The 27,263-nt window shown below is 35.0% G+C and overlaps 1 protein-coding gene across 5 annotated transcripts in view; it reads right to left on the bottom strand.

Moving 5' to 3' along the window:
* Positions 1-27,263, bottom strand: part of TBC1D32 (TBC1 domain family member 32) — a 229,233-nt gene that overhangs the window by 119,081 nt on the left and 82,889 nt on the right. For all 5 annotated transcript variants that reach the window (XM_046005958.1, XM_046005963.1, XM_046005961.1 and 2 more), the window contains 2 exons: positions 18,156-18,272; positions 7,709-7,797 (listed from right to left, as the gene is read on the bottom strand). In XM_046005958.1, the coding sequence (XP_045861914.1) occupies positions 7,709-7,797; positions 18,156-18,272 (206 nt within the window). The remainder of the gene's footprint in view (positions 1-7,708; positions 7,798-18,155; positions 18,273-27,263) is intronic.

Below are 27,263 nucleotides of genomic sequence, written 5' to 3'. Positions count from 1 at the left end.
AACACTTAAAGGTATGACAGGATGATTGAAAATTAAATTAAAAAGGCAGTGTTAAAAAAATAAAACTCCTATTAAAAAAAAACAAAAAACCAGCCAGCAAAAAAAATGAAAAATTTTAGCATGAAGAGGATAACAGTAATTATTTCTAAGGAAACGACTAACCACTATTGTTCTGTTTCCACTATTTTCTAATTATTCTATAAAAATAGGAATTCTTTAATTAAATAAGAATTTTGAATCTATTACTGATGTCAATTAGTAATAGATCATCTGTTTTCTTCAAATTAAATTAAAAATTATGTATGTATTTATGTGTACAAGTACATGTGTATATAAAATCCAAAATGTGCATGGTTTTGTAGTCAGATTATATCTAATTTCTGATACTAAAAAAGATTGCAAGAGATAATTTTAAAACTGTGTATTACCGATGTTAATCAAATTTAAGTCTAGTTAGCATCTGGGTCACTGGGAATAAATAATTTTGTGATTTGCTGTGATGGAATATTAACACGTATCTATGTTTGCTAAAATAACCATACTGGTTCTAAATTGAAAATTACTTTTTACTTTTCATCTTAAAGTCATCTTATAGGTAGATTTTTTACAAAGAAGGTAATCATACATAAAACTGTTATAGTGTGGGGTACCTGGGTGGCTCAATTAGTTAAGCGTCTGCCTTCAGCTCAGGTAATGATCCCACAGTCCTGGCATCAAGTCCCACATTGAACTTCTTGCTCAGCAGAGAGCCTGCTTCTCCCTTTCTCTCTCTGCCCCTCACTCCCTATTCCTATTCTCCTTTACCCTGCTTTCTCTCTCTCTCTCAAATTAATAAATAATCTAAAAAACAAAAACAAACAAACAATAAATCCTGTTACACTGTGCATATAATTTACTGTTGCACGTAAATATAAAATAACTGAAATAGCAAGTGATACATTTTAAAAGGTGTTCTATAAATAAAGATTTCAGAGCTTTTTGTTTTTTTGTTTTTTAAGAAAACTAACAACATGCCACATTAGAGTTTCAAATAAAGAATGAATAAGTTATAGGAGAACTATATTAACATTTCTTTAACCATATTAAATTTTAATGTGTATATTTAATGAAGAGTTACTACATAAGATTTAAGTTGCTAGAAATGCGCAATTCTAGAATCTCTAAAACCTAATTTATAGTTTCATATAAACTATTAATACTGAATGATATAAATCTTTCTCCATGAAATACAGTTTTGTTTTGTTTTTTAAGATTTTATTTATTTATTTGACAGAGATCACAAGCAGGCAGAGAGGCAGGCAGAGAGCGAGGAGGAAGCAGGCTCCCTGCCAAGCAGAGAGCCTGATGTGGGACTCGATCCCAGGACCCTGAGATCATGACCTGAGCCGAAGGCAGCAGCTTAACCCACTGAGCCACCCAGGCGCCCAATGAAATACAGTTTTTATACTGCAATAATGTAGGCATGAGCTTAACATTCCTCTAACCTAAAGACAGTTAAGAAGAGCTTAAATTAGTAAGCCATGAGAGCAGGATCAAAATTTTCCAGGGTATGTGACATTAAAACCAAAGGCAACAAAAGCAAATAAACAGGTGGAAGTATATCAAACTCAAAAACTTGCAGAGCAAAAGAAATCATCAACAAAATGAAAAAAACACCTACTAAATGAGAGAAAATATTTGCAAATCATAACTCATAAGGAGTTTATAATATTCAAAATATTTAAAGAGTTTACATAACACCAAAAAAATTTTTTAAATACAATTCAAAAAATGGGCAGGGGATCTGAATAGACATTTTTCCAAAGACGATATATAGATGGCCAACAGCTACATGAATAGATGCTATCAGGGAAATGCAAATCAAAACCACAATAGCATCACCTCACACCTATCAGAATGGCAGTACTGTTAGTGGAAATGTAAACTGGTGCAGTCACTGGGGAAAACACTAAAGTGGTTCATCAAAAAAATTAAAATAGAACTACCACATGATCCCAACTTGACTTCTGGGTATTGATCTGAAAACAAAAATATGAATTTGGAAAAGATTTATGCATCCATGTTCACTAAAGCATTATGTACAATAGCCAACATATGCAAACAACCTAAACGTCGACCAATAGATGAATGGCTAAAGAAAATGTAGTATATATATTATGGAATACTATTTAGCCAAAAAATTGAGGTCTTGCCATTCACAACAACATGGATGGACCTTGAGGGCATTATACTAAGTGAAATAAGGCAGAGAAGGAAATATTGTACGATTTAACATGTGGAATTCCAAAACAACCAAACTCATAAATACCGAGCATATACTGGTAATTGCCAGAGGGGGGAGTGGGTGGTGCGGGAAATCTGTGAAGAGAGTCAAAAACAAACTTCCAATTAAAAAATAAATCAGTCATGGAGATGTAATGTATAGTATGGTGACAGTAGTTAATACTGCATTGCATATTTGCAAGTTGCTAAGAGAGTAAATCTTAAAAGTTCTCATTACAAGAAAAATAGTTCTTAACTATGTATGGTGACAGATATTAACTAGACTTATGTGGTGACCATTTCACAATATATACACAAATATTGAATCATGTTGTAACCTGAAACTGATATATATCAATTATATATCTCTATTAAGCCTCAACTTTGGAAAAGAAGATATTATAGAGGATCAGAACCCGAAGGTGCCTTAATTGTTGTCTGTAAAAGACAATGTTCAAGAAAATAATCTGCACCCAAAATTTTCAATAAATGTATAGCTTTCTTAAACAAATTAAAAAACCAACAGCTTGGGGCACCTGGGTGGCTCAGTGGGTTAAAGCCTCTGCCTTCGGCTCAGGTCATGATCCCAGGGTCCTGGGATCGAGCCCCACATCGGGCTCTCTGCTCCTCGGGGAGCCTGCTTCCTCCTCTCTCTCTGCCTGCCTCTCTGCCTAGTTGTGATTTCTCTCTGTCAAATAAATAAAATATTTAAAAAAAAAAAAACAAACCAACAGCTTTAGCAAATAAATGTTAACCAAATAACCAGAAAGTGCCTAGCAATGTGGTGGACATGAAAGTCAAAGAAAATGATATTCCCTTAGTAAGTTTAAGTTTTATCAGGATGAGAAATAAATACCAAATCTGTGGGAATGACTATAAAGGCAAAGAACATAGAGGAAAAAGACAAGATAAAAGTATGCTATCATAAGTCATGGAGGAAGTAATTCATAAAGCAACCTTTGCCTTGAAGGATGAGTCAAGTTTTCATAAGATAACAAAAGTGAAGCAATATTTAAGACAAAAATATAGGTATATAGGTAATAATAAACACTGTGATTGAGGAGATAAGAAGTCTAACCTATTAAGCATTAGTTCAGGCTGAGGAAAGGTGGAAAATAATGAACATAGGAAAGGTGTAGATATGTTATGGAGCTCTCTAAAAGCCCCCAAAGGAAGTATGGAACTCCCAGTTACTTAAAATGGGAAGGTGGGGAGTTTTATAAGGATGTGTTTCTTTTCTTCATTAATTACGTCAGTTTTTTATTACCTTAACATCTGATTCCTCATTAGGCAGTAAGGTTAAAGAGAATGAGCACATCTTATTTACTCATCATTACATCCCCTACATCTAACACAGAGCATAACAGGCGTTCAATAAATATTGGCAGAGTAAATGAAGTAGAGAAGAGTAAACTAACAAATTATAAATATTAATCTGCAGCCATATTAAAGAAGTGCTGCATATCTCATGTCAGTACACTAAGCAACCTAGATTAGTTTAATCTCCCTCCTGGGTAGAGAGGTGAGAAAGATCGAGGACTTAAGAAGGCAGGTTAGGAAACGACAGAAGACCATCCTTCAACACAGGTGGACACAGGGAAGATGGGAGGCCAATGAGAGCATTAATGTCCTCATCTCTCACAGTAGGGAGTCAATCAATACTGTATAAAAGTGAAATAAAATGTTCAAACCACTTGAAATATTTTACATAATCTTTTTTTCTTAAACTTAGAGGAATCTCTGGGAAATAATTACCCCTGGAATGAAAAAAAAAAAAAAAAAGTTACTTGAAATTCAGCAATTTCTTCTGTATCACTAGTTTTTCTTTCCTATAAAATTCAGTTAGAATTTAAAATGGAAACTCTATTATGATTCCATTTTTAGAAAACAATCTCCACATATCTATTCTTCTGTACGTGCACAGAAAGATATCCAGCATATTTCTCCTCAATGTTAATAATGTTACTTTCAGATAGATGCAGGGGATTAAGAATACACTTACTTGATGATCATTAAGTACAGAACTGCTGAATCACTATATCGTACACCTGAAACTAATACATAATGCTGTATGTTAACTACACTGAAATTAAAACTTTTAAAAATAATGTTACTTTCAGAGTTAGGAAGAATGTCACTTAATGTGTTATCATTTAGTTTCCTGTGTTGGGTAATTTCTTTATAATAAAGATAAATCACTGTTTGAAAAGCAAACAAAAAAAGACAACTTTCAAGACTGAGCTACTGAATAGCTGGTTGGGCCACTTAATGAGATGGAAAACAGATTTATTTTGTTTTGTTTGTTTTTGTGGGAGGAGATCCAAAAGTTCAGTTTTAGACATGTTAAGATGTCTGAGAAATGTATGAATTGAGACATCAAGAGAGAGTTGCATATTTGAACCTGGCAGCTCCAAATAATGATTTAGGTTAGGGATATAAACTATGTGGCACCTACTTCCATACAGGATACTTAAAGGCAAAGATGTAAGTGGATGAACTTGGGGCGGAACAAAGAGGAAAAAAGTGCAACTGGGACAAAGTCCTGATTATTCCATATTCCAGAGATTGCTAAGAGAATGCAAAAAAGAAAAAATACAGCTATGGAAGTTTTCATAGAAGCAAAGAGAACTCTTACACAGAAAGAAATGATCCACTATGTCAAATGCTGATAGTTACAGTAAGAAGAGAATTAAAAAGAGAAGAATCTATTACATTCATCAGGATAGAAGCTACAGGCAACTTGAGCAGGATGTATAATTCTGACCAAGTTATAAAGTCAATGTCAAATCTAAGTGGGTTGAGAAGTAAAGAGATGTGAGCAAGTGGGGACAGTTTATACAGATTACCTGGTATGGTGAGAGGAAGAGAAACAGGACCGTGACTTCAGAGACAGGAGGTCAAGAGAAATTTCTTTTTGAGTGTGCTTCACTGTAAGATGAAACATGAAGGCATGTCTGCACCCAGATACCAAAATTAGAAAAAGACAGGCTAGAAGCAGAAACAAAGAGGATAGGAGGGCTAATCAAAGGAGCAACCTTCTTATATATTAGTCATTTACAATACGAGATTTTTAGGATCTGAACAAATAAAAATTTGAAATTTACAGAGAATGTGATACTATTAAAAAGTGAAAATCCACATTTCACTGAGCCCTGCATTAGCCTCATCTAAGTGCTGTGGCAAACCTACAGAAACTGTATTAAACTTACTGTTATTCAGAGGGGAAAAAAGTGAATGGAACAAGCAGTGATAAGTATACAAGGCAAAAACATTCATGAGATGAACTATTGAGGGGAACAGTATAATAAAGGTACAATTAGAAACAAAACCATTGTAGAAGGTAAAGAAAATGATACAGGTAAGAATTCGAAACACAGAGAATCACAAGATTTATAGAATACAAAGGCATGATATAAATTATCACTCTTAGGCCCCAAAGACCAACACTAGACTAAAATTAGAAGACAGTAAATTATCTAACCTCAAAAGTATGATTTAAAAATATAACTGAATATTATGAGCATGAATTTTGAAATACAATGAAACAAACATATGTCAAAGAAAAACTTTCTAAAAACCCACAAAAAATAAAATAACAAACTTTTCCTCAGAAAGTGATTTGGTCTTTTTCTCTCTCTTATTGCTAATACTGTAAACACAGCAAATTACTTGGTGGCATGTAGAAGACTACTGGGGTACTGAAAGAATGAAGACAAAATTTACTTCCTAGTTAAACACAAAAATCATAAAAAGCAAGAAGATATAAAGAAACACATGAAGTAATACTGCCACTACATCTATTATGAGCATTTTTATAGTGCTTGCTACATGCCAGGCACTGTCAATAAGTCCTTCTAGTTTTTCTTATACAATTCTCATAAGAGTTCTATGAGGAGAATAATACAATTTTCTTCCATTTTATAGATGATAACTGAGATCCCAACTCACACAACTAGTAGAGAGCAAACAAGTCTTGACACTAGAATCCATGTTGCTAATCTAACCACCATACTACACAACACTATTACACGTATGGACAATGCCATGGCAAATTTTCTCCTGTAGAACAGAATGACTCCATTTGGCTATTACACTACATTCAAAAAAAAGCACATTCTATGTAAATTAATACATTTTATTCCCAGAGGTATTTTACTTCTTGGATGGCTTTTTACATAACTTAAAATCCCATTATTATTTTTTTAACAAAAATACTAGGGGAAAACACTGTTCTTTATACAAAAAAAAAAAAAAATTCCCTCACTATATCAGTTAAAAAGAGGCCATAATCTATATTCTGTAACTACAAAACTCAGAAATATACTTGCTATGCAGAAGAAGTTCTACTGAGTAGATTTTTCCTAGTATTTTTCATCATCGCTTCCTATATGATGTGTCTGGTGCTATACATGACAAGTTTAATGTGAAAATACATTTGAGATAGAGGACACATGAAGAACTAAAATAGCTACAGTTTTTCTACCTTCTTTGAATGAAAAAATCCAAAAATGAAACTCAGCTATTAATGGTTAAAAAAAAAAAGTTTAAGATCTATAATATATACTACCATCACCAGAGATTCTAATTTTAGAAAAGTGACAGCTTTATTTCTTAGGTAGAGCATTCTACCTAAGACCTACCTAATAACCTGAAAAGGTTATTTTGCTAGTGGAAAGAAAGAAAAGAAAAAAAAAAGAATCACAAACCTATGAAAATGGAAAATTCAGCTAGTTTTGAAAGTGGTAATTTATAGGTAGGAAAACAAATTATAGGTCTATATATGACCAAGAAGTTTTAAAGCTTGGAAAAACTGAGGTTAAGGAGTAATGGTTAACATCAAGGAGCATAATTTGAGCCTCCAGACAGATCATGCATTTTCAGGCTTCTCTCAAGTCTCTATTTGGAAGGAGTCCCATCAAATCCCAACACAGGGAAGCTCCAGTTGACTCCTGAGTAAACTGAAGAGTCTGAAAAAATGCCTGTTTTTAAAGAGGTATTTGTAATATAAATCAAACAAATGTGGAAGACATGGTACTAATATAGAACCTAAAGGTAGACAAAGCGATTATATAAAAACCTAATACCTATATTTATTTTGTCTATAAAGTTATTTATCTTTAAACATGCTTTAAAAATTAGCTCTTTTTAAATACTTTTTTTTCAACCACATTTTTTTTTATTTCTTTTCAGCAGAACAGTATTCATTGTTTTTGAACCATACCCAGTGCTCCATGCAATACGTGCCCTCCCTATCACCCACCACCTGGTTCCCCCAACCTCCCACCCCCCCTGCCCCTTCAAAACCCTCAGGTTGTTTTTCAGAGTCCATAGTCTCTCACGGTTCATCTCCCCTTCCAATTAAATACTTTTTGAAAGTATTTAGAACATATGCCTAATCATTTTTGCAAGATAGAAAATGTACCTCAAATAAAATTTAGTGCCTTACCTTAGACCAAAGATGTGTGATTGTTCATAGTTGAATAAAGAACGAATCTTAGCTTCTGAATTCAAAATTATAAGTCTATCTATAATATCCTGAAAAAGAAAGACTTAGAGTGAGACTGTGGTTGACTGAAACCATTAAAAACAACAACAACAACAACTTAGGAAAGATCAAGATTTATGGTTCTCAAACTTGGCTTTATATTTGATCACTTAAGGAGCAGTTAAAAAAAAAATTACCAATGCCCAAGTCTCACCATTAGAGATTCTGAATTAATTGGTCTTGGTGTGTCTGAGCATTAAGATTTGTTAAAGTTTGTGAAACAAGTCATCTCATGTTTAGCCAAAGTGGAGAATCACTAATTTCTACCTCATTCTGGTACTGTGTGAGCAACTTATACAACCAGCTAAATACTGACCAAACTGTTAAAAATATGTAAACTACTTTGAAAAACAAATATGAAATCTACAAATGTGAAGCATGAACAGTGGATTTTAATAGTTTTATCTAGTAGCTGAAACTTTGTTGATAGTCTCTGCTCATGTAAATCAGTGGTTTCCAACTCTGGTTGAAAACTGGAATCACCTAGAGAACTTTTAAAAAAAATTATATATACATATACACATATGACTAATGCCCACGCACTGTCTACCCCAGACCAATTAAGTCAATATCCTTGGGGGTGTGATTTTGACATTAATATCCTTTAAAAGATTCCCAAGTTGTTACAACGTGTAGCCAGGCTTAAAAATCATGATGCAAGTGCAGGGAGAACTTGAGGACCCAGTGGCCACCAGCCATCCCAAACCCTGACAATGTAACCCTACTATGCAATTTTGAGCACTCTCTAAAAGTCTTTCTTTATAGAATGCCCTGCTTTGTGTAGAGCTTTGGGTTTAGGCCTAAGAAATTTATTCATAGATGAATACTTGTCTCTCTCATTGTTCATTTTCTTGACCAAGAAACTTGCTACACCCCAGTGAGTTCTCATGGAAGACATTTCTGTGACCAATAGGTAAAAAAGGAAGGTTTTGCCAGGGAGTAAATATCGACAGAGGTCTACATGGATGATAGTACAAACATCGTATCATCAAATAAATAAGAAGCATGGAAATGACTTTGCTAGGCTGAGGAAATAAGCTTTCAAAATTTGAAAAACACAAATCAAAACATAGTAAAAACTTGATTTTGTGCCAACTTGTATAGTAAAAGTTTATACCTAACACTTAGGAATGCATTTATTATCGTTATACGGATAGCCTGTAAAAATGTGTAAGTACTAACACAAAAGTTTATAATCAGCAAACATTATATAAACTGCCTAACATGAAGAATAAAAAGACTGCCATCTTAAAATCTGTCATTTTGTCTGCTTCTAGCTGGGCACTCCTCTTTCAAACTTTATGATTGAACATGAACTAACTAATTCATTCATATTTCCAGCTTCATATTCAGATTCTCAATAATTTATCCACTCTCTTCCTTTTCCTAGTTTCACCTTTGACAGTCCTGATTAGGCACAGTGACAGATCCATGGAGCTCTCCTTGACTTGTCTAGGCACCTGTATACTATTAAGTAGTCCCCATATATATGGAGAAACTTGTTTGCCAGGTGTTCCGTCAAATAGGTAGATATTTTTACCGCTAAAAATAATTTAAGAAATTATCACTGTTCTACCATAATCTTCACAGATTAATCTAGAATTATGTATCACTGGCCTTCTCTTATCTGAGAGAAGAGAATCTGCCCATCAGTTCTATGATCGTAGCTTTTAGAAGGATTACTATGGACTTCTCTTCATTAGTAGGATATAGTATAGGTGACTGAAATTTGTCCAACTATCTGGATACTAAGCTCAGACTCTGACAGACAGTGACACTTTGGGACTCTATAAAGTTCTAGTTCCAAATGCTAAGTACTAGATATTTTAAGAATAAAAGAGGTAGAGAATATATTACCAGCAAGCTAATAGAAGAGTAGATTGCAGTGATCTATCAATGATAATGCATTTTCAGAGAACAAATGTTACGGTAAATAATTTGTTCTTTAAAGAGGATTACATTGATGGATCACCACTTAGGGAAGAAAATGAAACTCCTGGGAAGCCTGCCTTATGGAGAACTTCGGTTTCTAAGCACTGCAACATGTGTCAATAAGGCAATCAGTTTTCTAAATCAAGCAGCATCTTCCTAACAACGAGCTAGTGGCAAGTAAGGCCTGGGACTCAAAAAAAACAAAACAAGTCTGAAATTCTTTTTAAAGGATACTGCCCAACTAGAAAATACACTCAATGATCTAGTAGGCCAGAATGAAACCAAAACTAGGAAAACAAAGGAATATCCATTCACACAAATATGTACATGCCTGAGTGCCTGCTGTTTACAAGTGTCCAATGGTCATGTGTGTGCTACCTGACTCTCTTCACTTCAGAAAGGGGTAAGTGCAAGGTAAGGGACAGATCAGTTATAATGCCAATACTCCTGCACCTGCACCACCAGGAGTGGCTTGTGACTGGTTAGCGCATGAACATCCTCAAACAAAACTCAACTTTTAAGGTTCTTCCTTGGGATTTTTCAAGTGAGAGGGCTCTTAATCCATTCTGGCTACTGTAACAGAGTATGATAGACTGGGTGGCTTATAAACAACAGAAATTTTATTTCTTTTCTTTTTTTTAAGATTTTTATTTATTTATTTGACAAAGAGAGATCACAAGTAGGCAGAGAGGCAGGCAGAGAGAAGGGGGGGAAGCAGGCTCCCTGCCGAGCAGAGAGCCCAGTGTGGGACTCGATCCCAGGATCCTGATATCATGACCTAATAAGCCAAAGGCAGAGGCCTAACCCACTGAGCCACCCAGGCGCCCCCGAAATTTTATTTCTTACAGTTCTGGATGCTGAGAAGTCCAAAATCAAGCCAACAGATTTTGTCTGGCAAGGACCCACTTTCTAGTTTTTAGATAGTCATCTTTTTACTATGCCCTCACATGGCAGAAGGGGTAAGAGATTTCTCTGGAGTCCATTTTTTTTCAATTAAGCACACCTCGGATAAACCTCATTGGCTACGATATTGACACTGTGCAAAACCAGAGTCTATATGTTTTAAAGGTACTAATCACTTCCTGAAGGCCCACCCCCAAATATCACATTGGGGATTAAGTTTTAACACATGTATTTTGGGGATACACATTCAATCTACAGGAGGGAAGGAGAGTAAAAGGCCACTCTCCTGTTTGGTAACCTAGTGAGTTACACTGTGACCCCAACAAAAGATATGTCCACATCCTAATCTCCGGAACCTATGATTGTTACCCTATTTGGTGAAACAGTGTTTGAACTAGGTAATTAAGAATTCTGAGATAAGATCATCCTGGATTAACCCAAGTGGGCCCTGAGACTGTGACAAGTATCCTTAGAAGGGAAAGACAAAGGGAGATTTAAGACAGGTGAGAGAGAAAACCTTGTGAAGATGGAGGGGAGAAACTGGAGTTATGTTAGCAAAAAGATAGGAAATGCCTGAAACAACCAGAAGCTGGAGGAGGCAATGAAGAATTCTCCCCTGGAGCCTTTAGAGGGAATGTATCCCTATTAAAACCTTGACTTTAGACATCTGGCCTCCAGAACTGTAAGAGAGTAAATTTCTGTTGTTGTCATCTACCCAGTTTGTGGTCATTTGTTATGGCAGCCCTAGAAAATAATGACAAGGGGAAATGGTGAAGATGTCAGTATAAAGTAACAGGTAGTCCTGTGTACTCTCCTATAGAGAACACCATCTGGAGAAGAAAACACTAATGATAATTATACCAGGCAATTCTATAGCATTTATTATCTGCCAAGCAGTGACTTGAACTTTTATATTTCACTTAATTCTTACAACAACCCTGGGACAGGAACATTACTGGTCTCTTTTAACGGAAAATTAAAGTTCATCTTGTTTGAAGTCACATAGTTTGTAAAAGGCAGAACTGGGAATCTAATCCAGGCAGTCTGGCTTCAGAATACAAATTCTTAACCACTACACTATGCATAGCTTTCAATAAAGCCAAGACAGGCAGTAACAGGACAAGATGACACAGACAGACAGACAAATGTGAATCTACCTTCGAAGTTCTATTTCTACTTGTCCTCGTTTTTTGTTTTGTTCGTTGCTCTTGTGGCACAATGAAGTCCACAAATATTTAATTTAGCATATGTGCACACCTTCTGTGTGCCAGGCATTATGCTAAATACTGCAAACATATTCTCAGGGTTGAAAAAGAGCTTAAAGATTATGTGCTACAACCATCCAATAGGTTCTTAGATCTGATCTGCAATACCTCCACCAAGAAGAACACAACATAAGGAACTCAAAGAATCCCAAGTAGCCTAGCTGGCTTTTAGTCAGCCCTGACAATTAGCAAGTTCTCCCTTAGGTTAATTCACTGTTTACACTCCTTGGTTATGCAAAGGGAACTATAATCAGCTATCACCTCTTATTAAGAACACGGAATACTCCTGTCACCAGTACTGGGATCCAAATTTCCCAGTTATCTCCCACATCATGACTCTACACAAGCTGCAGATGTTTATTGGAGCCAATATATATTTTCTTATGCAGGTCAATAAATATCCTCTTCTGCTGTAACTAATTCAAACTGAGTTTCTCCAATAACTAAAGAGGTCCTACCTAATACATCACTTATATAGCTGCAAATTAGGTGAAAAGAGCTAAAGAGCAATCAAAGATTGTATGTGTTGGAAGGACAGAATATTTTGTTATTGACCTTTAACTTACTAAAGTACAACTTGAGAGTTGTTTGCAGGACCTAGAGTTTTGGTAGATATCTGATACGAAATCATGAGAAGTTAAGGTCTAACATCCCTAAAATATAAAGCATTCCTCAAAACTAAGAAAAAAAAAAAACAAATAGAAACTTATTAAAAATAAATTGAAACACCACTGAGAAGTCATCAATGGCCATTAAGCATAAGAAAAAAATGTGCTATTCATAAGAAAAACATATTAACACTTTCCTTCGGTCACATATATAAACCTCTGATCACATAAACTACTTAATGAGACTGTTAGAAAGCAGTCACTATTATATCTCATTGATGGGAAAGCAGAAAGATTACTCCCTGTGGATAGAAATCTAGCAATATACACTAAAATTACATATGAATTTACCTTTCAACCCAGCAATCCCAATTCTAGAAATCCAGCCCAAATATACTATAGTAGGCAGAATTTAAGAGGCCTCAAGATTCTCAGGCCTTAAACACTAATGCATGTATTGCTGTGAAGAGATTTTTGCAGAGGTCCTTAATTGATTTTAAAATAGGAGACTATCTGAGTGGCTCTGGTATCACCACAAGAGCCATTTAAAAGAAAAGAATTTTCTTGGGCTGTTAACAGAAGAGGAGATTCAAAGCATGAAAGGGATTTGATAGGAGGGAGGTTGTTCACAGTTGAAATGGAGGGAGCCACAGGACAAAGCCCCAGGAGCAACTCTTGGCTGACAACCCCCAGAAAGCCAGGCACTTTAGTCCTACAACCTAAGAAACTGAATTCTGCCCAGAATTAATTTGGAAATGCAGTTTTCCCCAGGGCCTCCTGATAAGCACTTAGCCTACCCAACATCTTGATTTCGGCTTATAATACTCTGAGCAGAAAACCCAGGTACACGGTGCCAGACTTCTGACATACAAAACTATGAGCTCATAAATGGGTAGTTTTAATTTGCTAAATTTGTAGCAAGTTGTTATACAACAGTAGAAAAAAATATATAGGCATACCGGTAAGTACAATAAATATAAACCAAACTATTAGTTTGGCATAACTTATAATACCAAAAACCTTAAAGGATCCAGTGTCTACCAACAGATGACTGGTGAATAAAAACACAACACATCCACACAACAGTATACCATTCATTTGTAAAAAAGGGTTAAGGGCAGAGCTCTATGTACTGGTATGCAATAATCTCAAAGGCACAGAATTAGAAGAAAAATGCAGGGGCGCCTGGGTGGCTCAGTCAGTATGCCTTCAGCTCAGGTCCTGATCCCAGAGCCCTGAGATGCTGCCCATCTCATGCCCAGTCTCTCTCAAACAAAGTATTTTTTAAAAATAAGAGAAAATGCAGAGACAGGACAGTGTTTAGAGCATACTGTCTTTCGCTTAAGTCTGGAGGGAAAAAATATATATACTTTTTTAAAGTAAAAGTTGTAAAGTAACAGTTGAAGAATAAACCAAAAACTAACAAAAAGTGTTAGCTATAAGGGAATGTTATAAAAAAGAACTTTCTGCAATGATGGAAATATTCTCCGTGTTATCTAACAGAGTAGCCATTGCCCATCTATGGTTAATGGGCACTTGAAACCTTGAAATATGGATAGTACTTAAAGGAAAGAAATTTTGAATTTTATTTCGTTGTCATTAATTTAAACTTAAATAACTACATGGAGCTAGCGGCTATTATATTGAAGATCAAAACATACATACACAGAGAAAGGACAAAGGGAAATTATTATGCAAGCACATTCTGTGAATATACCTTGTTACATACTGGAGTCACTTTTTTTTTAAGATTTTTATTTATTTCTTTGACAGAGAGAGATTATAAGTAGGTAGAGCAGCAAACAGAGAGAGAGGGGGAAGCAGGCTTCCTGCTGAGCAGAGAGCCCAATGCGGGGCTCGATCCCAAGACCCTAAAATCATGACCTGAGCCAAAGGCAGAGGCTTAACCCACTGAGCCACCCAGGCGCCCCTAGAGTCACACATTTTAAAAGAACATTAAATCATGTAATAATTGAAAAGACAAAATCAATACAAAAGGTAAAACAACCTCTCAATTTAGAACATTCTAAAACAAATCTATCAAGTTAGTGGCATAACTAGGCAGAACAGAGATTTACTTACTTCAAGTAACTTTTTTTTTTTTTTTAATATTTTATTTGTTTGACAGAGAGAAATCACAAATAGGCAGAGAGGCAGGCAGAGAGAGGGGAGGAAGCAGGCTCCCCGCGGAGCAGAGAGCCCGATGCTATGCGGGCTTGATCCCAGGACCCTGAGATCATGACCTGAGCCGAAGGCAGAGGCTTTAACCCACTGAGCCACCCAGGCGCCCTTCAAGTAACTTTTTAAAACATAGTATTTTGATTGTAAATCACCGGTGGCATACATCCTAAGAACAAAACTATCTGAACTATCAATATGCACACACTAATCTTATTTTATTCTGAAACTATTATATGTACATTGTACAATAAAAGCAAGTGAGTAGTTTTGTTCATGTCATTACTAACCAAGCTTTTCTGTGAAAGAGAAAAATACAAGAAAAAATACAATATAGGCTCATGATGAATTTCTCTTAAAAAAAAAAAAAGGCTCTCCTTAGTTGTCTACTGAAATGACTAGAAATAATGACAACCCTAAACAACGAACATTTCTAGCGTCTAGGTTATAGTTTCTAAATAGCAATTCCTAGTAAAAGAAACAATTCTTTGAAGATGGCCGATTCCAGGACCGAGCCAGAAAATGTATACAATGAGCCTCGAACATCTTACATGAGAAAGAAATACATCAAACAGAAATAATTACATGCCAAAAGGACTCCATAGTCAAGGAATATCTTGATTATCAAAAACAATAATGATTAACCACACTGGATTGAAACATATACATATACAAATTAGAAGCTCATAATGATATTAATAACAAAACATCCCTTTTGGAAATTACTAGACCAATTCACTACTCTGAGAATATATAAATAGTCAAGTATTTATTCTGCCATTCCTGAAAAAAAGTTTTTCAGGATTTCCATTATTAAGTAATTCCAGTCAAGGACAAAAAGAACGCCAGAACTAGAATCACCATTTCACATCTCCTAGTGAAACACTGAATAAATGCAACCAGGACAAATAACCAAGTTTTTCCAATAAATCAACAGCATGGAAACAAAGAAAGAACTGTTTTAGAAAAAAGACATAATGACTGAATGAAATGTATGGACCGTCTTTGGATCATGACTCGACCAACTATAAAAAAAAAAAGACATCTTAAGAAAAAGGAAATTTCTAGATAGACCACATATTAGATAATATTAAGGGATTATAGCTAATATTTCAGATATGATTAAAGCCACAGATATTTACAAGGAGGTAATTCAAACAAAAGCAAAAATAAAACCCAGGGGTCCTTATTAGTTAGAGATGCATACTAAATTTATTCACTAAATTATTCAGATAAATTGACATTATGCCTAAAATATGCTTCATAATTCTCCAGAAAAAAAAAATGCAGCAAACTATATAAGAGTAGTGGAATAGAGGGAAGAATACTGACAGAATGTTGATAAAAGCTAAAGTTTAGTGTTGGGTATATGGGAGTTCATTAGACCATTTTAAAGAAAGTTTGAAAGTATCCACAAAAGAAAGCCCACCCATGAATGTGTGTAAATACATGTACAAACACATATGCACATGCACACACACACATAGTTCCTCAGTTTAACTTCCTAGGGTTCCTGCCACAAGACTCCCAAAGAAAAGAGAAAGATACCGAATTTACATTCTTTTGAATAAAGCCTAAGAAGGGCCAAGATCATTTAGGGCCTATCAAATGATTAATAAAACAATGAAGTTACTGAGAACCTACCATGCTCACCGTAGCAAAAGAAAAACAAAACAACAACTAGCAAGACTTTTTGGCCAAAGATAAAATATAGTTCCTCTCCTCATGGATTTTACAGTTCATTAGGAGAGACAAATGCAAAAGTAATTATACAATAATGTGACTTATGAGATGACTTCACAGAAAGAGTAAAGCATGAAAAATGAGGAGATACTACTATCTAGCCAAAAGGCAAGGTTAGATAGCTTCCAGACCCCAGAGAAAGGAAGAAACTTGTCTGATTACCCTGGAAGTCAGAGAGTGGAAAGTGAAAAGAGACCAAAAAGAAAAAAAAAAAAGGGGGCTTTGAGAAACAAGGAGAAGCTGTCTGTCATGCAAAGGAACATGGCTGCACATGGAGGCAAAGGGAGATCAACAAATATTTTAAATATAATTACTGCATCTGGTTTTCATTTCTAAAGGACCACTCTGAGAATAAATCGACATGAGGATAAATTACAGGTTGAACTGGGAAAAAAAGCAGTTAGGATCTCACTGACGTAATCTAGACAACAAAAGACAATGTGAGCTAAGGTGTTTTTAATAGGAATAAAAAAAGTAAACAAGATGTGGTTATTAGGGAGGCAAAAATCTATACATGGTGATTAACTACATATACAGAAAGAGAAGTCAACAATGACTTCCAGGTTTCTAGCTCACTCAACTGTGTGGATGATGGTGCCATATACTGAGATAAGAAAACGGGAAATGGAACTGTAGAAAAAAAATTATATTCAGTTCTAGAAGTGGTAAGACTGAGATATTCATAAGTATTCCAGATGTCCATTATCTGGTATAAATCTGAGTACAGATTCGACAGTCAGGTGAGCAATATAGGTCAGAATTGTCAGTATACAACTAAAATTACACTATTGGAAGAGATCAGTCTGGATGATAGGCGGCAGAGGAAGATAAGTCCACAAATGCCAAGATGCAAGCAAGCACAAGGTAAAATTGAAACACTTCAAAGAAAAGAGAATATAAATTAAAAATTCAACATTAGAAGCACCTATCTTTAAATCTCATTCATAAAATTATCAAAAAATTCACAAAGTAGAGAAAGTTAAAAACAAAATTAAAATGTTTAGGATTAACAAGAACTAAAAGTATTCAAATGAGCAAACTATAGAAAAAACAATTACACACAAGTCAAAGTGACCAGAAAATAAGAATGGTTAATAGAATTTCAGTGTTAATTAAATAATTCTTTAAGAATACATAAATATATATTATCTTGTGAGTTTGATTCAGAATTAAATAATTCTTTATGAATGCATAAACACATATTCTGTGTATTTAATTCATAAACTTACCCAAAGATGAGGAACTAAATATCTCTAAATGATTAAAGCAAGTTACCCATCTGGGAATATGAATATGAAAAAAGTCTCAAATAAATATGTATATACTGCCCTCATGGGGCAGTAATATGTAGTTCATTAAAATATAAGCAGCAAATACATTGAACTCCTTGGATATAGTTTAATCCTAATTATCCTAGCCAATGAAGAAGCAACACTGGTGTGACTAATAATATAAACCATCTGAAAATCATTCATGTACATATTTCTGCTTATGTCAGGTTTCTTTCCTGATTGGGAAGCATTAACTTTGTATTCCAAGAGGTGTTGTAACTTTAAGGTGACCTGCACAGATAATTTGGAGCTGATATTCCATGGGTAAATAAATCAAATCAGCCTTTAAACACCATTAAATAAAATTCCTTTCTTTTGTCAAACTGCACTGTACTATAAATCTCAAGTATCATTTATAAAAGGCAAAGATATTTAAAAAATGACTTACAATAACACACGTTGGGACTTCACGAAGAGAATATTCTGCTTTATTAGGAAGATCTTGATTGCCTACCAGCTCATAAACAGCAGGATAAGGTAACAAGTTCACCAATCCTAAAAAAGACTAGGCAGGGAAGAAAGAAAACACTGTCATTTAAATGGTGCATTTTTTCAACCACATCCATGATACAGTTTTATAGGAGTATGACTATGAGGGCTAATTTTTTAAATAAGCCTAATTAATCCACATAAATGTGAAATATATACTTGCTAAGTACCAAATAGCTAACATCAGCAATATGTGCTCAAAATGCATTAGCAATTGTAACAGAATATATAGGAGTTAGGAAATGTTTTAAAATATCTTGTATCTCTTGAAAAGTTTGGTTTTGAGGGGAAAAAAATGAAATGACCCATCCTTCTGTTATTTGCATTGTTATACCTGATGCATAAGAAATACAAGAGAGTAACACTGTGGGGCTCTGGAACAAGATGATAAATTCTAAATATCCTTGCACTCAGGCCACAAGGCTTTCTTTATCCTTTAACTACATTCACTGGAAACCCAACTAACCTAAATATTATAGTTAATTTATTTTTTTTTAAGATTTTATTTATTTGACAGAAAGAGACACAGCGAGAGAGGGAACACAAGCAGGGGGAGTGGGAGAGGGAGAACCAGGGTTCCTGTAGAGCAGGGAGCCCGATGTGGGGCTTGGGGCTCGATCCCAGGATCCTAGGATCATGACCTGAGCCAAAGGCAGCCACTTAATGAATTAGCCATTCAGACGCCCCTATAGTTAATTTTTTTTTTAAAAAAGATATTATTTATTTATTTGACAGAGAAAGAACACAAGTAGGCAGAGAGGCAGGCAGAAGAAGGGGGAGGAGAAGCAGGCTCTCCGCAGAACAGGGAGCCCAATGAGGGACTCAATCGATTCTAGGACCTTGGGACCACGACCCATGCCGAAGGCAGCCTCTTAACCAACTGAGCCCCCCAGGTGACCCCCTATAGTTAATTTTTTAAAGCCCTGGCTTTTCCTATCAAAACCAGCTCATTTTCTGGTATAATCTTTTTTGGGTTTTTTTTGGTTTTTTTTGTTTGTTTGTTTATTTACAGCATAACAGTGTTCATTGTTTTGGCATCACACCCAGTGCTCCATGCAGTACGTGCCCTCCCTATTACCCACCACTTGGTTCCTCAACCTCCCCACCCCTTCAAAACCCTCTGGTTGTTTTTCAGAGTCCATAGTCTCTCATGGTTCATCTCCCTTTCCAGTTTCCCTCAACTCCCTGTAATCTTAACAAATTCATCTCTCCATGAAGTTTTAAGTTCATACTCTCATTTCATTTTACTAAAAGCAACCTGAATATTTTTCTCAGACACAGTTCATTCTTTGGATCCCCTGCACAAAAGCATGCAGTGGTTGCCCATCACAAGAAGCTTAACTTAGCATGACTTTCAGGCACTTTACTAATTGACACCTTTCTCAGCTTCACAGTGACAAAAGCCTTATTTTCCATTATTCCTCAGCAGGAAGTCACTACTTCAGTCAATTGAATGCCTGTGGTCTCCTTCAAATAAATGACTGCCACATATGCAAACCTTTTTATCCTAACAACATATTCCTCCCGCACTCTCACTTGCTCATTATCCCACTTCATAAGCTTGCCACATTTTTTCTAGAAGGCTTTCTAATGAACTCTATTCACCTCTAGAACCCTGTATCCTGCCAATACTTGTATGTTTCATTTGTATGGTATTAACTGTATTTGTTTGTAACAATAGTATTAAGTTTTCTGCCTGCCATTTTAAAAGCTCTTCACTGTGTGGTGATTCAGAAAATTTGAGAATCAAATTAAGAATTTTCACTATAATCAGAACATGAGAAAATTTAAAATAAGTTAATTTGATCTCTCACATAATAGATGAAAAAACTTAAGGACCAGAGAAGTTAAGCGACTTGGCCAAAAACACGCAATCAGATAGTTGGTAACAGAACTAATCAGTATTTTCTTATTTTCAGGCTAGGTTACTCATTACAGATCCCAGCATAATCAAACGCTATTTAACAAGGCACCTATGCTACATAGTCTTTGTTTGAGGACTTGGAAGGTTCAGTTCATCTTGCCCCCACCTCCACCCCTATTATGCCAAATGAAATATTCCTTAAAAGATAACAGTGGTTATAGTGAATATATTTAACACAGTGGGTCTTAACAAACATTGCTGTAGAAAAATGAACTCTTTAAAAACTTCCTTTTCTTCCCATGAATATTCCACAAAATGAAGATGGAATTTCAAAGTATTTCTAAGGAAATAATCTATATACTACCGATTTAAACCTATTATTATTTGTATAGCAATAAAGTTATTGTAAAGTAGAATAACTAAATAACCTAGTTACCACTTACTGAATGCTTATCTAAAGAACACTAAGCAAGAACTGCTCACTATAGAGAAAAAACAAAAAGTGGTAGCAAGAAAAGGATGTTTAAGGAATGTGTCAATTAATTATACATAAAATGAACTGCAGGGAAACTACAAAGTTGATGATCACCTACAAAACCACCTAGGAAAAATTTACTAATCATCAAGGTGTTTACTACAAAAATGATTAAGATAGATTCCATATTTGTATTATCCATCTAGTTTATGAAAAAATAAGTTAAAAGATAAACAGAAAATGCTTTATAATTTAAACATGGAAATATTTTATAAATGTTAATAGTAGCCCAATATTTAGAGTTATAAATGTCTTATTTAAAATATCCTTCCCATCTACTGTAGCCATGACGGATTACAGGAAACTTAATAAATGTTCATCTAACATCTGACACCGTCCATCAAGGTATATGGTCTTTAGGGGCGCCTGGGTGGCTCAGTGGGTTAAAGCCTCTGCCTTCGGCTCGGGTCGTGACCCCAGGGTCCTGGGACGGAGCCCCACATCAAGCTCTCTGCTCGGCAGGGAGCCTGCTTTCCCCTCTCTCTCTCTGCCTACTTGTGATCTCTGTCAAATAAATAAATTAAATCTTAAAAAAAAAAAGAAGTATATGGTCTTTACAAATCACGTATCAATACTATACTGAGAGTTTTTGTATTATTTGCACATGAGGAATTCCATAGGTAAACATGAAACTTCCTTTCATCTAAGAAATAAAACCATTCAGACCACATAGAATGATGATTACTTCTGATATGGTACTCTAAACTAATTATATAGAACATAAGGGAAAAATAATTTCATAATTATATTTGAACAAACTAAACAATTTTAAAGAAACATGGGAAAATTTCAGCAGCTTGTTTCTAGGAGAAAAAAAACATTTTTCATACAATGAACATTTTTTAAAAACAACATACTGCAAAATTGTGATGTCTTAATAAACACTTGTAGAATTTAAGAACATATTTATAATATAATCATGAGTTCCCATAAAAAATCATAAGATGTTGCTAATATCAAACATTAATTACCCTAAAATTTAGATTAGCACAAAACATTTTACTTCCATATCTTGAAGAAAATAAGGTTTTGTGAATAGTAAGGAAACTAATTAAAGGTTAAATATTTGATATATTTTGAGACTAAACCATTTTAAAATTACCCAAGATCAAACACTTTCATGAAATAAAACTCCTTCAGGTTGAAAATGATCACCCATTCACTTATTAATTCAAAATATTTCAACACCAGCTACTTACTTATTGGCAATTATGCCAGATGCTAAAAATAAAAATATGAATGAATAAAGGAATGGTCCCTGCCCTCAAGGACTCACACAGTAACAGAGGACAAATACACTATTAGAGCATTTAAAATGGCTCTCCAGGGGTGCCTGGGTGGCTCAGTCAGTTAAGTATCTGCCTTTGGCTCCAGTTATGATCCCAGGGTCCTGGGATCCAGCCCCACATGAGGCTCCCTGCTCAGCGGGGAGCCTGCTTCTCCCTCTCCCTCTGCCCACTACTCTGCTTGCTTATGCTCTCTCTGTCAAATAAATAAATAAACAAATAATCTTTAAAAAATTAAAAATAAATAAAATGGTTTTCTAAATTACCTGATGGTACCATACTATGGAGAGGGATGGAAGGACGTTGGGAGGATCACATTACACAGCAAAGCAAGAGGTGATAAGAACTGTGACTGAAAAGTAGCAGGGAGGTAGGCAGGAGATGTACTATGTTAACGAGCACTAACTTTATCCTTTAGGGAAAAAAAACAAAGGTTTTCCAGAAAAGTAATGAAAATTTCATTTTACCTTATAGATAGAAAGCTATGAAGGAAAACAGTTGTGAGGGTAGATAATACTGGGAGAAAAGAAATTAAGATTCAGAGTTCTAAGAATGAGATATCAACTATACTTATTACACCAAAAATGTATTTTAAAGTGTCTAATACAGAAATCAGAAAGTGATTTAAAAAGGCAAATTTGAGATAAGAGAATCAAACCATTTTAAATAGTTTTACATCTTTCTAGTCTGTATGACTTTTTTTTCCTTGTCTTATCACACTAAGATCTAATACGATGCTAAATTGGTAAGAGTAAGTAGATTTTAGGTCCAATATTTCACCATTAAATATGAGATTCATGTTTTTGATAGATAGTATGTATCAGATTGAAAGAAATCTGCTGAGTTTTTGTCAAATATAGGCATTAAACTTTGTCAAATGATGTGTGTCCATGTCTACTGAAATCATCATATGAGTCTTCTTTATTCTATTAATATAGTGAATTATCGTCCCATTTTAGAATAAGAAACCAACTTTCTGTTGCCTGGGATAAACCCCACTTGATCATAAAAAATGATGGCTCCTTTTATATATTATTATATGCAATTTGATAATATTTTGTTAAATATTTAAGTCTATACTCCTATGGATCCTTTTATATATTATTATATGCAATTTGATAATATTTTGTTAAATATTTAAATCTATACTCCTAAACCCAAAAAACCTTTGGGCTTTTTTTTTTGGTAACCGTTTTTTCTCATCCACATCAATATTTTGCTGGCCTCCTCATATGTTAGAAATTGATTCTTCAACCTCTGTTTTGTGAAAAAAATTGTGTGAGATTGGTGTTCTTTCTCCTATAACAGTTTCATAGAATTCACCAGTGAAATCATGTGGCTCTCTATGGTAAGTTTTTTAATAATTTGATTTCTTTAACAGAAACATAGCTATTCAGATTTTCTGTTTTATACTGGGTCAGTTTGGTAAGCATATTTAAGAAGTTTGTCAGTGGGCAGTTTGTCAGAAGTTGTTTAATTTATAGCATAAAGCTGATTGTAATATTCCTTCATTATTCTCCTATGGGATCTTCAGTGAAACTCCTCTTTCATTCTTGATTAATTTTGGGTCCCTCATTTTCTTGACGACTCTAGCCAGGAGTTTATCATTTTTAAAAATCATTTGCAAGTACCAAATTTTGGTTTTGTTACCTTTCTTGTTTGTCTTTTTTCTGTTTCACTGATTTCTGCTTTATTATTTCCCTTCTTCCATGTTCTTTGGGTATAATCTGTTCTTCTAGTTTCTTAGAGTGAGAACCTGACTCATTAATTTTAGATATTTCTAATATAAATATTACAGTTAAATATTCCTTAGAACTACTTCAGATACATTTGCAAATTTTCTATTTAATTTTTATTTTCTGCTTTAAAATATTTCATTTACCTTATGACTTCTTTGAGCTGTGTGTAATTTAGAGGTGTATTTTCAAATATTTCAGATTTTGCAGTTTCTAGCTTGCGATACTTAAATTCACTGTGGTCTCAGAACACACTTTGTATTATTCCAATCATTTTAAATTTATGCAGACTTAACACTCTAGCCCAGCAAGTCTCTTGGTAAGCATGCTGAGTGCTCTTGAAAAGAATATGTGTTCTGTAGTCACTGAATATAGTATCCCATAAAGAACAATTAGACCAAATGATGACTAGTGATATTCATATCATGTACCTGAGAACAGACTGAAAGATATCACATCAATTGCTAAAAGAGGAATGTTAATATCTTCAACTGTTATGATAGATTTGCCTACTTCTTCTTAAGCTATTTTAATACTTCATATATTTTGAATCCCATTTCTAGGACTATAACTAACTTACGGTTGTTATATCTTCCTGATATATTGACCAGATTATGTTTAAATGTTTCTTAATCTGACATTGCTTCATTTTCTATGTCTCTGACATTAAATACTGCTACTGCAAGTCTTCTTTTTTTTTTTTTTTAAAGATATTATTTATTTACTTGACAGACAGAGATCACAAGTAGGCATAGAGGCAGGCAGAGAGAGAGAAGGAGGCAGGCTCCCTGCCGAGCAGAGAGCCCGATGTGGGGCTCGATCCCAGGACCCTGGGATCATGACCTGAGCTGAAGGCAGAGGCTTTAACCCACTGAGCCACCCAGGCGCCCCTACTGCAAGTCTTCTAATGTATATTTTTCCTTTTTTTTTTTTTTAAAGATTTTATTTATCTATTTGACAGAGAGAGAGGTCACAAGTAGGCAGAGAGGCAGGCAGAGAGAGAGGAGGAAGCAGGCTCCCTGCAGAGCAGAGAGCCCAATGCGGGGCTCGATCCCAGGACCCTGAGATCATGACCTGAGCCGAAGGCAGCGGCTTAATCCACTGAGCCACCCAGGCGCCCCTCCTCTCTTTTTTCTATTGACTTTCAACTTACCAGTGTCTTCTTTAAAGTGAATTTCTTAGAGACAGCATATTATTTGGGTCTTATTCTGAAAATCTTTAGTCTCTTACATGTAATGCAATTATTTATTAGGGCTACTATTTTCCTATTTGTTTTCTTTTTTCCCATCCCTTTTCTGTCCCCTTCTGTCTTTTGGGATTACTTTTAGAATTTTATTTTAGGGGCGCCTGGGTGGCTCAGTGGTTTAGGCCTCTGCCTTCGGCTCAGGTCATGATCTCAGGGTCCTGGGATCGAGCCCCGCATAGGGCTCTCTGCTCAGTGGGGAGCCTGTTTCTACCTCTCTCTGCCTGCCTCTCTGCCTACTTGTGACCTCTCTGTCAAATAAATAAATAAAATATTTAAAAAAAAAAAGAATTTTATTTTAGCTGTATCTTTTGTATTTACTTAGTGGTTTTTTTCAGGTCAGCTATCCAATAGACCTCTCTGTGGTGTTGGAAATGTTACATTATTTGAACTATGCAACAGTCACTAGCTGCATGTGGCTACTGAACACTTAAGATGTGATTAAATGGGGGCACCTGGGTGGCTCAGTGGGTTAAGCCGCTGCCTTCGGCTCAGGTCGTAATCTCAGGGTCCTGGGATCGAGTCCCGCATCGGGCTCTCTGCTCAGCGGGAAGCCTGCTTCCCCCTCTCTCTCTGCCTGCCTCTCTGCCTACTTGTAATCTGTCAAATAAATAAATAAAATCTTTAAAAAAAAAAAAGATATGATTAAATGTACCTGAGGGGCTGCATTTTTAACTTCGGTTTTAAGTAGGTTTATATAGCCATATGGTACTATTGTCTATCATATTCTAAAGCACAGCTAATAGAGAAGAGGAGGGTGGACTAGAAATAAATTTAGCGTACCTCATATACTGAGGCCACATTATTGTCTTCTACAATTTAAAAGACAGCAAAATTAAATCCCCAAAGAAAAATTAAATCCCAATTTCCTAGAGAATAATATTTAGAGTTATAAGCTGGGCACTAAGAATGTTTGCTATGAGTTGTTTCTAGATAATTCAGTTGGTAGCTTAAAGGAGCATACATTTTTTTTTTAACAGAAATTAACATTAGTTTATACTGACATTTCTAATGCAAAGTCAAATTAGTTAAATAAAATCCTAACCTTATAATAGAAAAAGAATATTTTTTAGGGATTAAAATTAATGTTGTTCCACTTCATGTAAAATTTAAGAATCTTAAAACCACATAGATCTGTATACCATCAATACCACTTGCTTACCCTGTGTGGTAGACCTGTCATATATATTAACTCTAAGTATAAAATAAATCCCCCTATAGTCATAGTTTTCTTTTAAAGAGCCTTATGAATTAAGAGAAAAACAGGTTTGTTTGTTTTTTAAGATTTTATTTATTTATTTATTTGAGAGAGAGAGAATGCACAAACAGACACAGGTGAGCAAGGGGTAAAGGAAGAGGCAAAGGGAGTGGAAGGGAGAGGAAGAGAGAGAATCCCAAGCAGACATCACAATTAGGGGGTGCTTGACAGAAGGCTCAGATTTCATGCCCCTAAGCCAAAACCAAAGCAAATGCTTAACTGACTGAGCCGCCTAAGTGCCCCAACAGGCTTTTTTATAATCACTCACCTACTTGCAATTTCTTTTCAGTCTGAAAATCCAAATACCCATCGGGTATCACTGTCCTTCAACCTGAAGAAATTCTTTTAGTGTTAAATAAAATGCAGGTTTGCTGGGAAATATTTTCTTCGCCTTTGAAGTTTATTTTACTTTTATCCTTGAGTATTTTTGCTGGATACAGAATTCTAGGTGGACTGGGCTTCCCCCCTTTCAGCACATTAAAGATATGCTATTATCTCCTGGCCTCTGCAGTTTCTAATCAGACACACTGCAGTTTCTAATGGCACACTTTACTGCTATTCCCCTGTGTATATGATTTTCTATAGCTTCCTTCCAGATTTTCTTTTTATCTTTAGTTTTCAGCGGTTTATATGTCTATAATGAGCCTTACTGTGGTTTTCCTTTGCATTTTCGTTTTCAGCAGTTTATACGTCTATAATGAGCCTTACTGTGGTTTTCCTTTGCATTTTCATTCTTTGCATACTCTTCCTTGGGATTCACTAAGATTCTTGATCTATAAGTTCACATTTTTCAAGATATTTGGAAATTCAGCATTTGTTTAGTATTTTTCTGTCCCATTCTTTTCTCTTCAATATACCAATCAAATGTATTAGACCTTTTGATACAGGTCTCACAAATCACAGAAGCATTCCTTAGTTTTTCTCTCTGCTCTTCAGATTATATAATTTCTATCGATCTATCCCAAGCTCATGGACTAGTTCTTTTGTCATATTTAAATATTCTATTAAGCTCATCTAGAAAATTATTTCAGATAAGGTGTCTAGTTCTAGAATTTCTATCTGGTTCTTTTAAATGGTTTCTATTT

This window comes from Meles meles, chromosome 5, assembly GCF_922984935.1.
Source record: "Meles meles chromosome 5, mMelMel3.1 paternal haplotype, whole genome shotgun sequence".
Taxonomy (NCBI): Eukaryota; Metazoa; Chordata; class Mammalia; order Carnivora; family Mustelidae; genus Meles; species Meles meles.
This window is presented reverse-complemented; position numbering and strand designations above follow the sequence as displayed.